The sequence below is a fragment of the Otolemur garnettii genome, unplaced genomic scaffold (genome assembly GCF_000181295.1).
Source record: "Otolemur garnettii isolate 467f Iridium unplaced genomic scaffold, OtoGar3 scaffold00096, whole genome shotgun sequence".
In the NCBI taxonomy this organism is placed as follows: Eukaryota; Metazoa; Chordata; class Mammalia; order Primates; family Galagidae; genus Otolemur; species Otolemur garnettii.
The window spans coordinates 5,200,011-5,216,080 of NW_003852491.1; the positions used below are offsets into that span (position 1 = coordinate 5,200,011).

The 16,070-nt window shown below is 50.0% G+C and overlaps 1 protein-coding gene across 2 annotated transcripts in view; it reads right to left on the minus strand.

Moving 5' to 3' along the window:
- Positions 1-4,798: 4,798 nt before the first annotated feature.
- Positions 4,799-16,070, minus strand: part of NSMCE1 (NSE1 homolog, SMC5-SMC6 complex component) — a 40,406-nt gene continuing 29,134 nt past the window's right edge. Inside the window, exons 3-8 of one of the 2 annotated variants that reach the window (XM_003795748.3) lie at positions 14,555-14,676; positions 13,493-13,570; positions 11,317-11,463; positions 6,454-6,570; positions 5,484-5,604; positions 4,799-5,021 (exon numbers count right to left, since the gene is read on the minus strand). In XM_003795748.3, the coding sequence (XP_003795796.2) occupies positions 4,942-5,021; positions 5,484-5,604; positions 6,454-6,570; positions 11,317-11,463; positions 13,493-13,570; positions 14,555-14,676 (665 nt within the window). In that variant the 3' untranslated portion in view covers positions 4,799-4,941. The remainder of the gene's footprint in view (positions 5,022-5,483; positions 5,605-6,453; positions 6,571-11,316; positions 11,464-13,492; positions 13,571-14,554; positions 14,677-16,070) is intronic. The other variant, XM_023516739.1, reaches the window with a different exon arrangement.

The following is a 16,070-nucleotide window of genomic DNA, read 5'->3' on the forward strand; positions in this document are numbered from 1 at the left end:
CAGGAAAAAATATTTTTAATCATTTGTTCAAGCAAAATTTCCTCACTTCTTACTATGTGATGATCATAGCCCTGGGTATGGCAAATGCTACAGGGCGGAGAGCCATGTGAGGTAGCCCCACAAAGGCAGGAGGAAGGATGGGATGGGACCAAGGAAATTGAGGCAAGAACTGGATCTGGAAGGATGTGCAGGGATTGCTAGAAAGACAGAGCTGTATTCAAGGCAGAGAGAACTGCATAGTGAGCTGGCACCAGGAGAGCCCAGCATGGGATGAGGGACAACGTACAAGATGCCTTTAAAGATTAGCGACAGGAGTAGACTGTGTAGACCCTGAGTGCCAGACAGGAGGTGACTCATCTGGTTGTGACAGAAACCCAGCTCAAACTAGTTTAAGCAAAACCAAATGAAAAACATTGGTTCCCAGAGCAGGAAAGGGTGCTAGGGATGTTCCCAGCACTGCAGGTGCTGTGGAGGGACCCCAGGCTTCAGGGCTGCTCAGCTGGGCTCCTCTCCCTCACTGGCCACTTGCTTTTCTCTGTCACCATTCTTTCCCCTCTTAAAGCAGGCTTTTCTCCCCAGGGGGCTCAGCTCCACATCCTGGAAGGACCCACAGCTTGTCCTTCAGCCCCAGTCAGGAACCCCAGGGAAGATTCTGGTAGTCTGACTGGGCCCTAAGGCCACCCTGGGCCATGGAATGGCCACTCTGCCTGGCTGCAGGCTCCATACCCACCCTAAGGGATGTGAAGAATGTGAATGGGTAGGCGGTGGTAATGCCCTCTGTACGCAGACCAAGGAATCTAACCTTCATCACTAAGTCTGGGAACCTCGGTGTTTGAGCAGAGATCATCAGAATCTGCATTTTTGAAAGCTAGCTGTTGGCAGGCCATGGGGCCCACAAGGAGGCAGTGGTACTCCAGTGAGCAGACTGTCGGAGCCAGGTGCGCAGAGGAAGGACAAATACAAGAGCTGGTAGGAAGTGGAGGAAGTCCAGGGTCCCGGTCAGTAGCTTGCAAAGAGATTGTTGATTTGCCATTATTAATACTTATTTGCCTTATTTTTCATATGAATTTACACCAGATATCAATGCTGCCAAAGGTAGTGAGGCATAAAATAGGAATGCAATGCCTCACATGTGCGCCAGTGATGAGGAATGGCTGCTGCATGGCTGCACAGGGGCTAAACCTCATAGCCCCACACATAACTTCCCCAGCCAAGGGATGGGTGGGCTGTGGCTCCAGCTTCCAGGGGCCCAGGCATTCCCATTCCACCTATCCCGGCTGCAGGCCTCACATCTGTGGCTCATCTGTGATGCCATAGGCCTCTAAGCCTGCAGTGGAGGCCACCCTATTAAAACACTGATGGAAAATGTTCTTCTTAGTAAAGTATCTCAAGAACAGAAGAAAAAGTATGCAATGTACACAGCCCTAATTTGAAACTAAATTATAGCTTTCATAGGAAAGATATAACCTAATTATAGCCTTAGAATATGAGGAGGGGGGAGGGGAGAGGTGGGGGGTGGGTTGAGATTGGTGGGGTCACCTCTATGGTTTATCTTACAAGGCTACAAAGTGAATCTTTCTAAAAGCAGAGTATGAATGTCTTAATAACTAAGAAAATGACACAAAGGCTACGTTAACCAGTTTGATGAGAGTATTTCAAATTGTATATGAAAACACCACACTGTACCCTGTGATTGCAGTAATGTACACAGCTATGATTTAATTAAAAAAAAAACACTCATGGAGGCCTAGCTGCCTCAAATAAATGTCCTTTGTCAACTAGGAAGAACTCAGAAGAGGAAATCTTTGTGTCCTATGGGCAGGGCTCCAGTGTTGCTAGTAAGCCCTGGTGGAGGGCTGGCTTTGGTGCTCAGAGGGAGGGATATGAACTCCCTGAAGTCAGCTTGGAACCAGAGCCTGAAACAGTTGCTCACAGCCAGGAAACAAGGGGTGCAAGCAAGGGACTCCCCTGCCTACATGCCCATCTGAGATGTGGGGAGGGCCTGCTCAGTGCCACAAGTCCTGTGTAGACACTGGGGACACAGCATCAAGCCAGATGAGGTCCCTGCCCTCTGGTTTAACACTATTGTGGGGAAGAGAGGTCAGTGTCCAGTGAGATCAGAACAAAACAAGATAGTGTCAGATAGTGATGAGAACAATGAAGGCAACAAAACAGAGTTAACAGGACAAAACAGCACCAGGGGATGGATTGGTGGGGAGGTGACCTTTTGATAGTTAAAACATTTGAATAAAAATAAGCTTGAATGGCCAGAGATCCAGACCTGACTTCAGATTTGTGGTAAAGCTCCCAATAGTGGGTCTAACACCCCCTAGGCGAGAAAGCCTGGTGGGGTGAGGTGTACAGAAGGCCACAGGCCTGGGCCATACAGCACTGGGGAAGGCACTGGAGGGCTCAGCAGGGACAGTGTGCTGCTATGTGGACAGGGCCTAAGGGCAGCAGTGGGGACCCAGAGCATGGCAAGCCACACAGTAATTCCTGAATGATGGTCAGAGTGCCAATGGGAGAGAAAGCAGGCTGAGGCTGGGGCTGTGTCAGAGGCCCTGCAGAGGTTTTAGCCAGGGAGCATAGCACCAGAGCCTGTCTTGGGATGTCTGCTTTGGTATCATCATGAAAGGGTGGAAGATGGGCACAGTGGTTCACAACTGTAATCCTAGCACTCTGGGAAGCCAACGCAGGTAGATCAATTGAGCTCAGGAGTTTGAGAGCAGCCTGACCAAGAGTGAGACTCTGTCTCTACTAAAAATAGAAAAACTAGCTGGGAGTTTTAGTTAAATAGTTAAATAGTTAAAACTAGCTTTAACCTGTAGTTAAAGCTATTCGGGAGGCTGAGGCAAGAGGATCATTTGAGCCCAAGTTTGAGGTTGCTGTGAGCTATGATGTCACGACACTCTACTCAGGGCACAAAGTGGGAGTCTTGTATCAAAAAATAATAAAAAGGGTGAGAGATAGGGAAGCTAGTGGCTAGAGGGCCAGTGTCCCAGTGACAGTTGCTCAGAGGCTTCCTGGGTCACCAACTAGGACTCCCCCAAACTATATGGATATGCCTCTCCTTGACCACCAGAACACAGAGCAAATGAATGCAGGAAGCTGGCTGTCTCCTGCTGGTTGGCTTTTTGCCTTTTGATGTCTATCCTCCCATCTTCCACAACAGCCCATCGATAGGATTCTGGAGTACCATCCTTCCCCAACCCCCTCTACCCCAGGAAAGCAGTCTTAGAAGGTCTATAAATCACTCACTCCCTGCACCTGCATCTTGAAGGAATGCTGGGAGGATACAGGGGCCAGAACTGACTTACTATGGCAGCAGTGCTGTCCTAAACCCCCAATTCCAAGATCCATCTTTTCTAGACTGATTCTGCTTTCCTGTAGGAGCTACCGCATACCTTTCTGGCTAAGCCCCTGGGGCATCTGTGCTGATGAACTCCAAGTCAGGGTGCCCTCTAGTAGGGTCACCCAGACTCAGACTAAGAGTGCCTACCCACTGAGGAAGAGCACTGGGGTCCCAGGCTGCCTCACTGACAGGAAGGTGGGTGGGAAGGTGAGCCCCCCAGCAGGTATTTACATTCACCACACCCTAAATGCCTACCACACACTGGTTTTACTGAGGTAGACAAAGCAGAGTACCCCTGCCCACCCTGGGGAGGCCACCCCACCAATTCAGTGTCCACAATTCATTTCCCTGCCTGGTAACTGTACCTTAGTTTGCTTAGGGAGATGCCCTGCTCACTCACAGTCGTGGGGCTTGAGAGGGACTGTACCACCCACAGCTCTAGGCAAGTCTTACTTCTGGTGCCACTTGGAGCATCCCCTTCCCACTTCTACAGTGTCCACAAAGGAGCTGGGAGCCATGAGAATGCTCCCTGGGGCATGGGCAGCCACTAAGTGAGAGCCACTTCTTCCCCTGACACTGAGGCATGAGACCTGGAAGCAGGGCAGCTGCTCTGCCACCATACAGAAAGTGTCTCAGTTTTCAGGAAAACTATCTTGTAGGCTCCAAGCAGGAGGCCAGCTCATGAGAACAGATAGAAATATGGACACCTGGTGACACTGTTGGAACTACCAGACTCAGTCTCTCCTGAGGGCCCCTCAGGCCAAGTCCTTCCCCCTTCCTTGTTCAAGCTTGTCTGAGTTGGCCTAACTGTCACAAATGAAGGGTCCTGACTGACGTTAGGGCAGATGAGAGGCAGGAAGATGGAATTCTAACAGTGCAGCAAGAGTGAGGACCAAGAAAGTACAGGGAGTGGGACTGGGTGCTGTAGAGGTAAGAGGCTGCCAAGATCTAAGGCTGGGCAGGAAGGGCAGGAGACCAGAGGGGAGAGTGTGCAGCAGAGGGGGCACAGCCAGAGGAAGGAAGCGCTGTACCCTAAGCAGTGGGGCAGGGGCCCAACATGGGTCCCTAGAGTCATCCTGGAGCAGGAGCTGGACAGGACCTCATGATGACTGGGTCCAGGAGGGCCGGAAGGAGGCGGCATCTAAACTGGAGCTGAAATGTCACTGGCTGCCAGGGACATTTCAGGCCAGGGGAGAGTCCAAACTATGGGAATTAGAGGCCAAGGCCAGGGTCAGGGCTGGCCAGGTCCTCACAAGAACAACTGAGCTAAGCTAGGACTGAAGGACTATGGGCCACAGTGTCTCTGAAAAGTACACTGACCTGCAGGGTCACTGTGGGCTTTGCCTACTGGAGCCCAAATCAACAGTTCTGACTTATCACTTAAACTCCAGGAAAGAAGGCAAGGCCAGGACGCAGTGCCTCATGCATAGAGACCACACACAGAGGTTGCTGCAACTTCTAACACTTTTATTCCAAAGCTGTTAATAATGAATACAAAGAACAAGGGAGGCAATTTGTGTGAACTATGAAATACTGATGCCCTCTCTCAGGCAGGGCTGGGTGATCAGGCTGTCCCAGGTACACAGCGGCTAATGCTGCCTGGACCGCAAAGACTTCTTGTTCGACTTGGAGGTACCAGCCTCCCTCTCCTTCTCAGGGTTGAAGACTTCTGTATACAGAAAAGGACAAGAAGACACAGTGAATAAATACCAGGGGCTGGTGGCACAGGGACACAGCTCAAGTCGACAGCTATGTCTCCTGTGCCTAAAACTCTGCCTATGGTCCTACGTCCATAATACTCTTCACTGCTACCCTCTTCCCCAGCCTGAGAGGAAGGTAGAATTAGCTCTGATTCACAGAAGAACAAGCTAAGGGATCTGTAGACACTGCTTTCACACCCGCCTCCGGAGATGGCTGCCAGACAATGCCCATACATGTTAGAATTTCTACTGTGTTTCAAAGAACCCCTAGGAATGGTGCAAGTCAGCCTTTACACTTCCTGCAGTGGGACTTGGCTGCTGAGAGACCCCCGCATTCGAGGAGCTTTTCAGGGTACTCCCTGTCTCCCAGGGCTTCCTCACATCCAAGTGATGAGCTCTGCCCTTCCCGTTAGCCCACAGGGACCATGCACCTGGTATGTCATGGGGCCAATAGTCATTGCAGTGAGGACAGCGTGGCTCTGAATTCGACTGGAAATACTTGGCCACACAAGGCAGGTGCATCTTGATCCCACAGGTTTCGCAGCTCTGACCCTGAAACAAGAAGGACTGAGTGTGGAGCTGTGCACATCTGCCCATTTCAGAAAATTCCGGGACAGTTGTAAGAAAACAATCAGCAGGCGGTAGTTGTGTCCTCCAGGCCTAGATTAATACTGATAATACTCCCCAGGTCCTTAGTACAGTGGTTTTCACTAACAAATGACCAAGTAGAAGCTGCAGGCTCACAATGATACCTCGGGAGCCCTCCGGATCCTGTGCTCAGATCCTACAGATGGCAGTGTAGACAGCCATACCTTTTCAGAAGGCAATTTGGCAACATGGCTCAAAAATGTTTTTAAAAAATAATATGCACTTTGTCCCAGAAATTTCACTTGTAGGAATTCAACCAAGAATAGTCACCAGGTGCCCAATGACACATGTGCAAAGAGGCCCACCATAGCTACTACAATTATCAAAGGAAAAAAAATTACAAAACTGTTAACCTAAAAAGACACGAATGTCCAGCACTGGCTCAATGGCTGTAAAGCCCTACAAAAAGCCTTCAGTGTAAAAAAGATGACTTAAGATAACAATCAACATAGAAAAGACATTTACCACAATTACACAAAAGACTCAGGAGAGCACTTCTGGAGAAAAATAAGATAGAGCCCTTAGGCTAGAAGACTGGAGCCTGGGAGTTGGGAAGATGGCAAATTTATGTGGGCAGAGAAGGACAGGCGTCCCCAGACACATCCGGGGAGAGGGCCTCCATCAGCCCTGACTGGAGGATATCCCAGCAGGGTCAGAGGTCTGGGCCCAGAGAGAATTCTAGAAAGTACCACACAGCCCTGGGAAGCCGGATAGGCCATGAGGTGCACTCCCTTACCCCGGCCACGTGAATACCTGGATGAGGAGGCTATGGCAGATGTTGCAGATCTTCACAGCATCAGGGTATGTCTCCCGGATGTACTGCTCCATCTCCAGGATGGCCCGGGTGTGCAGGGTAAACTCCCCTTCCTTCTACGGGTACAGAATGGGAGGCGGCCACCTCAGCCAGGCCCTCTCCCCATGCAGTACCCCTCTGCCATCCCACAGCCCAAAGCCCAGGCAGAACAAAGGTCTGGATGCTCTTTGCCCTGTAGGTTTCCACCAGCCACAGCCAACCAGAGTAAACCATGTGCCCTTGTAGAGGCTCAGCAAGAAAAACTGTGACAAAAACCTAAAGAGCAACAGAGTTGAAGCACCCCCTACCTGTACCTTCTCGGCACCCCATGTCTTCAGACATGACCATTCTGTCTGTGCAAAGGCCCCATGAGAGGCAGTCATAGTCCTCCTGCAGGTGAAGACACTGAAGCCCACAAAGCAGGTAGTTTCCCAGCAAGCAAATGCACTGCTTCCATCCTTTGCCATCAGCCACCTCCACCCCACTCCCCAGAGTAACCTCCTAGCACTGCTGCCTGAAGCCTCTACAGTGACCATCCGAGGTCACTTCTGGCCAGAGCACTTCACAGATCTCAGAAGCTGGAAGGCACCTACAGAGGCAAAACTGGGTCTCCCGACTCCCACCTCAAGGCACACGTCATACATACAACATGTAGCCTAGAAACTCTGGGAGAGCCAAGAAGCACACCATCAGCCCAGCTGCCCCAGTCCAGTCTCCCTGGGTGGAGACCCATATGGAAGCCAATGTCAGGGGAACTCACAAAAGTCAATTCTTTCTCACCAGAGGCAGCCAGAGGATTGGGTTGTGACCTGTTAGCCACAACTGTTACTATCTGATACTCCCTCCCACTAAGGGGGTGCCAGTGTGGGGGTCAGGGACTGGGCACAGGCATGCTGAAAAGCCTGTGGGGGTAGGCTAGGAGAGAGAGGGCTCAGGTCTGGCCATAAGACACCACCATGGAGGACAGATGCCTATGGAGTCTCCCTGAGTGCTTACCATCTTTTCTGTTATTTTATAATTTTTACAATAAGCAAAAGCTTGTTGTAAAATTTCTGACAGCTAGACACCCCCCACCTTGTTCCTGCTTCCATCTCCAACCCTACATGGAGGGGTGGTGTGTTTCTGTGACCTGGGCTCAAAGTGCATTCACTGTAAGCTACCAATATAGGACCAGGTAACCACCAGAGGGAGACACAGGCAGGTAGGTACGGAGTCAGGAAGATGAGACAGTGACTGTGGGGAGTCAGAGAGGGCAGGCTGCCATGGGCTTCAGGAGGGCAAGGAGGCTAGAAGCACCAAGCTCTGGTGTCCTGCAACATGGCTGTCACTGTGTGGACAGGGGCTTTGTGCCCCTTCAAATGCTGTGTGGCTATTACCTTCTCAAAAGCTCCCAAATCCACTGTGGACTCCATCCCCATGGCCACCACCCTATTCCACTCTCACCTCCCTCTGTTCTCCCTGAGACCCCTGTCCACCAGCACATAACCTCTACAGGACAAGACCAGCCCTGTCACTATGCCTAAACCCTCCAGGGCTTCCCACCATCCTTGGGACTTGAAGAGCCAAGAGCCAAGTCCCTACCATGCCATCTCATAGGCTCACTTTATCCACTCTGTCCATGGTTGTTGTGCTCAAGGAGCTGAGCATACTGTGCTCTGGCCACAGGGACTTTGCATAGCCTGACCATCCTCCACACTCCTAGCTCCAGCTAACTCCTACACAGCCTTCAGCTTAACTGTTACTTCCTCAGCTGAGGGCTGGTTCCTCTGTTGGAGCTGACATAAAACCATGCTTCCCTTATAGCTGTAAGCCTATGTCAGTGTGTGACTGACCTCGGGCTCCCCCAGAAGGCTACAAGTGCTATCAGAGCAGCTACCAGGTCTGGATTTGCTCACTCATGTGCACCCAGAGTCTGGTGTGGGGCCCAGTACTTGGCAGTGCCATGATAAACATGTGAGGGAAGATTAAGGAGCCCCCGCACCAATTCCAAGGAGGAATTCCCAATGCTCTGGTGAACAAGTTCAGATGCAGGCTTGAGCCATATTTACCAAACCCCTGCATATACCTGAAACTGTGCCTAATGATTATGGTTCATGACCCCACTCAGTCCTCTGCAGCTCATCAGAGGAGGGGCCTAATTTTCAATGAAGATCACAGCTCAAGCGGTCTTCTAGGCCTGGCAATAACACAAGGCTGGAGATGCACAGCCCCTGGGATATGTAGAGATGTGGCCAGTCAGTGGATGTCTGAGCTCTGATAAGCCATGCTCAATCTCAGAGGTCTTCCCTGCAACCCAAACACCCTCCACCCCAGGGCCTCCTTGTACACCAACAGCTGCCTCAGCCATTCTGTGCTAAGACATAGTCTCTCTAGACATAACGTGGAGTGACACACTATCTGGAATGACCCTGGTCAGTGGGCACCTAGCTATTCCTATGGGAAGTTCCATTTTGAGAGGCTGAGGATCAGACTCTGAAACATGGTCCCCCTGACTGAGGTGCTGCCCCACAAGACAGCTTAGCTTATCAGGGGGCCAGCCAGCATCCCATCCCAGTCCTTGGTGGTTCTTCCAAAGTGTCACCAACCTTACAGCAACTCTCACTAGGCCACCCAGGTCAAAAAGCATTGGGCCTTCACAAAAAATACCTGGGAGCAGCCAATATCCTCACCTTCAAGTGAGAAACAGTCTTAGAGACTAGCCGTCACTTGCCATAGGTACTGGAGGATCTGGAGGTGTCTCTCAGTCCCAGCCCCCTTCCCACTAGGTTTATTCCTCTGTCCACAAGAGGGTCCCCCAGAGCCACACAGGCAGTAAAAGGAGTCCTATATGCTACATGTCACAAGGGCTACAATACCCCCTCCCACAGCAGCTCAAAGAACCTCTGGTCCACTCTCTTTGGAGCTCAGAGCCACCCTTAAGAAGGCCATGCCAACACTTTCATTTTAGTGAGAAAGGCACAGAGGGCAAAGCTCTGTCCAACAGACTCTAGAGGTGGGGTCTTTCCTCTCTATCTCCTGCCTCTTCAGGCAGCAAAAGGCTGGCAAACAAAAAGTCTAATGCTAAAGTCAGGCACATGCCCTGTGACTTATACATGATGGTGTCAGCATATGCTAGATAAACACACTAAGTTATGAGTGCAAAGGGCTATGAACTGGGATGCCAGAGCTCTTAGCTCTAAAAGCAGGATAACGGTGACATCAAGGGGTTTCTTTATGCTAACCTTCCTATAATGAGTATTTCTTATTTTTCTGCAAGCCTTAAATCCTGGCCCTCTGGAACCTCATCCACCTGTCTGGGCATCCATTCAGCAGGCCTCTACTGAGCACTGACAGTGCTAGGCACCACATCTGCAACAGGGGCCAACGATAAAGATGCTATAACCCCTCCTCTAAAGAAACTCAACCTGAAGAGACTGCACCATGAGAGACAGCAGTCAGTTATGACCTAAGCCACCTGAGACCATTCTATTAACCCATGACAAAGCCATAGATGGGGAGCTGCTATCCCCAGACCAGAGCCTAAGCTTGGCTCTGCTACTCTCAGACTGTCGGACATCACCCAAACCACTAAGCTGCAGTCTGTCAGCTAAAAAGCGAGCTAGGGACCTATCTCAGGGCAGCATGGACTCAAGCAGAAGACACACATGAACATGCCTGGAAGATCTGGGCACTCCGCAGGAACCTGCAGCCCTGCCTTCATTCATCCCCAAGGACCTCTCTAGTACTTCCCCTCATCAGGTACCCCAAGACCTGAATACAGGTCAGGTTGCTGGAGTGAGAAATCAGTAACTCAGAGCATAAACTGTGACAGCCCAGAGGCAAATCTCCCTGAAAAGGAAGTGAATAATCTCTTTAGCCACAGGCAGCAGGCTCTGGCCAAAAGTCTAACCACCAAGTGAGGAAGTAGAGGCAGACGTGAGCACGTCCTGAACAGACACAGGCAGGGAGGGGGAGAAAACTGTGGTAAAAATGGCCAATACCAAGCTTTCAGTCCCACGCTTCTCAAAAACAGTGGTGCCTTTGTGGAGAAAGAACTGAAACATTTGTTCTGCTCTCAGCAGTAGGACTAGACACAAAGTGGGCAGCTTCTAGAAACTAAATCTGCACTTGGGTCCTTTCCTTAGATTCCCACAGCCTCCTGCTAGCAGCAGGCTCACAACTCAGGGGCACTGTCAGGACCATCAGTCTGAGGAGGAGGTACCCACAGAGCCCAGAACTGCAGAGACTGAAGGAAAGAAGAGGGTAACATGTGTCTACACTTCTTTGCTTCTTAAGGGCCACTGCCTAAGGGAAAAGAACCCAGAGCACTGGCCCTGAGTAATACTCTGCTGATAGTAACAGCAATTTCTTAGCCTCCAAGTGCCAAGACTGCCAGTGCTAAGCGCTTTACTGCACTGCCTACTTCCTACTCCAACTACCAATGCCCAGAAACAGAGACACTGTCACCTGCCTCTTACAGACAAGGAATTCAAGGTCACCTGGCTCAGGGCTCAGACCCAGGTCAGACAACTACAGCTAACTCTTCAGCACAGAATCACACTGCCTCACAGTCTATGGGCCAGAGGCTCAATCCCAGAATCCAAATGTCTGGGCGCAGCTCCTGGCTCTGCCACTTCTGGCTACAGCACCCTCAACAGCTTGAATGAGTAAACAGGGGCGGGTCTAAATCTTCTTGCCAGGTCAATAACACATTGATTCAGCCAATGCCCAAGAGGGCTGGCCTGGCTCCACAGACAGGAGTGGAAGATAAACATGGTTTTGGAGGAAAAGTTGTATTCACTCTGAAAAGTACATGGGGCTAGGGGAACGAACCATCAAAGTACCTCAATCAGCCATTTGTTCTGCACAAACTTCTGCAGCACTTGCTCAGCTTCCTTCTTCCTCATCTTCTTGCCTTTAAGTTGGTCAACCAGGTTCAAAATGTTTGTGGAAGATGCAAAGCCAGTTTCTGAATCAATTATCAGTTCTAACTACAAGAAACAACGGGTAATGCATTCATTAAATTGGCAAAACCACCTTTTTTTTTTTTTTTTAAGAGACAGAGTCTCACTTTATCACCCTCAGTAGAGTACTGTGACGTTACAGCTCATAGCAACCTCAAACTCCTAGGCTTAGGTGATTCTCTTGCCTCAGCCTCCTGAGTAGCTGGGAGTACAGGCACCTGCCACAACGCCCGGCTATTTCTTTTGTTGCAGTTTGGCCAGGGCCAGGTTTGAACCTGCCACCCTGAGTATATGGGGCTGGCACCCTACCCACTGAGCCATAGGTGCCTCCCAGCAAGACCACCTTTTAAGAGATAATACCCATTCTGGCAGGGACGCAATAACACTACTCAGATCACAGGCTGAACCGCACACACACTTTCCCCAAAACAGCTTAACAATGTGCAATGAAAGACACACACGTGTTCAAGTCCTTTTGACTCAAAAGTCACTGCCATAAGGTCATGCCAAAAAATCTTTTTTTTGAGACAAAGCCTCAAGCTATCCCCCTGGGTAGAATGCCATGGCATCATAGCTCACAGCAACGTCCAACTCCTGGGCTCAAGCAAGTCTCCTGCCTCAGTCTCCCAAGTAGCTGGGACCACAGGTGCCTGCCACAACACCTGGCTATTTTTCTTGTTGTTGTTGTAGCCGTCATTGTTGTTTTGGCGGGCCCGGGCTGGATTTGAACCTGCCACCTTAGGTGTATGTGGCTGGCGCCTTAGCCACTTGAGCCACAGGCGCCGAGCCACCAAAAAATCTTAATGTCCAAAAATCAAGAAGGTTGGCTTGACACCCATAGCTCAGTGAGTAGGGCACCAGCCACATACACCTAAGCTGGCGGGTTCAAGCCCAGCCCGGGCCTACTAAACAATGACAATTGCACCCAAAAAATAGCCAGATGTTGTGGCAGGCACCTGTAGTCCTTTGGGAGGCTGAGGTAAGAGAATCGCTTAAGCCCAAGAGTTTGCGGTTGCCGAGCTGTGATGCCACAGCACTCTACCGAGGGCAACATAGTGAAACTCTATCTCAAAAAAAGAAAAAAAAAAAAATCAAGAAGGACTGCCTCACCTCTCTTGCACCTCACTCCCACCTCCCTGAAGGCAGGGAGGCTGAGAAATGAATGACTGAATAAATGAGGTGGCACTCTCCTTACTCAGAGTGGGCAGGTCATCAAGGCTGGTATCAGTGGCAAGATAGTCAGGAATGACATGAGAGCAGAGCCAGGATAGCCCAGTGAAGAGAGATAGTTCAGGCACTACAGATACAAACAGGACTGAGGACCAGGCAAGTCGCCTCAAAACCTCTGCCACCAGGAAAGATAGGCTTCCTGCAGAAATACAGGTGTGTCACTCACCCTGGGGCCTGCTTCTCAACTGTGGCTACTGGTAGCCCCAGGAGATTTACAGGTAACCCAAATGGGTCTCTACCCTTAACACTTCTCCACACTTTTCTTTTCACAGTTGCTATGTCTTATTCCAAATAAAAAACCATTTTCTCCTTATTATTCCAGGATCTGGTCCTCAGAGATACAGATTTGACAGATCTGGAACGAGGCTGGAATGTCTGGATTATCTTTTACTGCCACAGTTACTGCATTGCATCTAGGCCAGAGAACCACTCTTAGCCAGGTGCTCAGCCACGTGAATGTGCACATGGTTAAAATGCAGATTGAGATCCAACCATCTGGGCCAGGCACTGAGATCCAAACTTTCTAATAAGCTCCAGGGAGTGCTGCTGCCATTCAATCCCAGATAGCACTTGGAGCAGCCAGGTAGAAGCACTTGTTACTACTGGGAGGCCTAGGTCTTGCTCATCCCATTGCAGCTCACACCTGACCCAGCCCTTCCTTCCCAGGCAGCCTGCCCAGCGATCACCTGGTAGCTGTGAATTCCCAATGAGGTACCCAGTGACATCTCCCTGCAAAGGCCTTCCTTTCAGGCAACAATGGTGGCCTTTATCTCCCCAGTGACCCTTGAAAAATGAGTATCTTGAGAAGCCTGGCCAGCATACTTACAGCCTTCCTAAACAGATCCAGTTCATTCTCTGCAAAATCAGTGGCCATTTTGGAAATTGAAGTTGTGGCAAGATTCACCTAAAAGTAAGTGAGCACAATGATTAGGCTGTGCCCTCATTTGCTGGCTAGATAACACATTGCTGGCTCTCTTGTCCTCAAAGGCAACAAGCTCCTACACCAGGCACTATAGCCACAAGGATAGATCTGTGACCAGCCTTATGTCACAGGTGTAGCTCAGCCAATACACCTGATTCTCAGAGATTTTAGAACTACAAAGGTTTTGTGGTACTTTCAAAACTCAGATAAATTTGGGAAACTTGTCTGCATGCTAATGGAGCTTCAAATGCAAAAACCACCAAAAAGTCTGGAAAGGAAATCTGCTTTGCCTTGTGTAGCCCAGCATTTCCAGAGCCATTTGCTTGCTTAACACTTTTTCCACAGAATCAAGTTTGGGAAACCGTGAACTAAAGAGCTCCTTTCTGAGTAAGGGTCTGGCTGAGAAGAGCCCAATGTTCTCAGATAGCCTGAGTGTTCCCTGGCCAAGGATGGGGACATTTCACTCAGCTACAAGGATAAATCTGAAAACAACAGAAAGCCCCAAATGGGTCTCTGTTCTTAACACTCCTCTACACTTTTTCTTTTCATAGCTATGTCTTACTCCAAATTAAAAAGAAAACATTTTCTCCCTTTATTCCAAATATTCCACACATTTGGTGACTTCTTTTCAAAGTACTATCAAAAAGCAAAATCATATACATAGCTATGATTTAATTTTAAAAAAGCAAAATCAAACCAACACAAACACAGGCTGCCGCATCTCAGGAAGTGACTCCACATAGGCAGTGACAGAAGCACTGAAGTCGGGCCGCGGTTCTTATCACCCTCTACCTTGGTAACCCAAATGCTACCCCAGGTGTCAGAGGCTTGCTGTGCGCCCAAAAAGTGGGCCCCACCTCAGAGCCCTGCCAGGCAGGGTGGCTCACGCTCTTCACCACCAGTCTCGTCAATCATGTGCTCTGCTCTGGCTCCTCGCAAGTGCCACTAGGGGGCTCTGGCACTCACCAGCGCATAAATGGGTCTCCCGTCATCTTCTGTGAATCCTTTCTTTATCTCAATATACAAGGACTCCAAGACACTGTTGATGTTGTTGATGAAGTCCTCCAACTTCTCCACGGTAGCATTGCCTGGATATAAACATGAAAAAAAGGGACATGAGGGGCCTCATGAAAAAAAAACATAGCTTGTCGTAATCATTCTACCACAGCTGAACCCACAGGATAGCAACGCAGAAGCAGTAAAAGGCCACAGCCCTTTGGGTGCCTGCCAGCATCGAGTGGCTTCTCTGTCCTGGGAGTACTTGAAGACAAGCACAGAAAGGCCCAGGAGATGGTATCTGGGATTGCTGAGGCTTCTGCGGTCTTCCTGTCTTTGCTCGGGGCCCCCTGCCTGCCTCCCACTGACTAGTCCTCAGTCAGCATCACTAGATGTGCTCAGAATCTGTAAGCACCCCTACCGCACACAAAACACCCCAGCTCCTCTGCCTGCTCCAGTATCCCCACACAAGGCCCTCTGTCCCTGCACATCCTCACATCTTGGCTATTATCCTTATTCCTTTCTCCTTTTAGTCAGCATCCATTTACCTGACACATGCCAGGCTGTATCCTGGGGGTGCACAGTGAACAACCAACCACTCCACCAGAGTGAGAAGAGTGGCTCACTCAGAGCCCTTACCACAGGAGAGGCCCTGCCCCAAGGACCTTCCATCCAGTAATCAGATCCTCCTCCCAGCAGCCTTCCCAGCACCAGTAAAGAGGGTGAGAGGCAAACAAGTTGGCTGACATGCCCAGAGCCGTGCACTTGGCTGGGCAGAGAGAGCATGAGCCCAGACAGCCTTGCTGTGACCTGTCCACCAGCCTGATCCTGCTAACAGCAGGCTCACAACTCAAGGGCCACTGTCGGAAGCCATTAGTCTGAGGAGGAGGCACCCACAGAGCCCAGAATTGCAGAGGCTCAAGGAAGGAAGAGGGCAGCAGAGGTGCAGTGGGGGATGCAGACGACCACAAAGGCCCCTACAGCTGGGGGACAGTGTGTCCTTCCTCCTGTGGGCACTGGAAGCAGAAGAGGTTCAGCTGTGTGTCATGGAATTACCCTTTTATAATGTGAAACTTTCCAAACAAAAGTATGTCTGTTTTCACTTATTAAAATAATTTCAAAAGATTCATGGCTTAGAAAATCACTGGAAAAAAACTGCAGAAAAAAATAGACAGTATGATACCACTTATGTGTAAAACCATAGAAGTGATAAAACAAACTATAGGATACTATAGGAACAAGACTTGGCAGGTCACCCATGAAGCTGATGACCAAGGCCACTAATAGGAAGGGGACTAAGATGGGGGGTGGGGGGTCATGCAAGGCACATGAGCTGTGTCTCTGTTTGACTTCTTACAGAAAGGAGGTATTTCCAAGCTACCTCCATAAACTAAAGGTTAAAAAGGTTTGTAAAAACACAAAAGATTGGATCGGTACCTGTGGCTCAGCCACATACACCAAGGCTGGTGGGTTTCAGCCAGGCCCG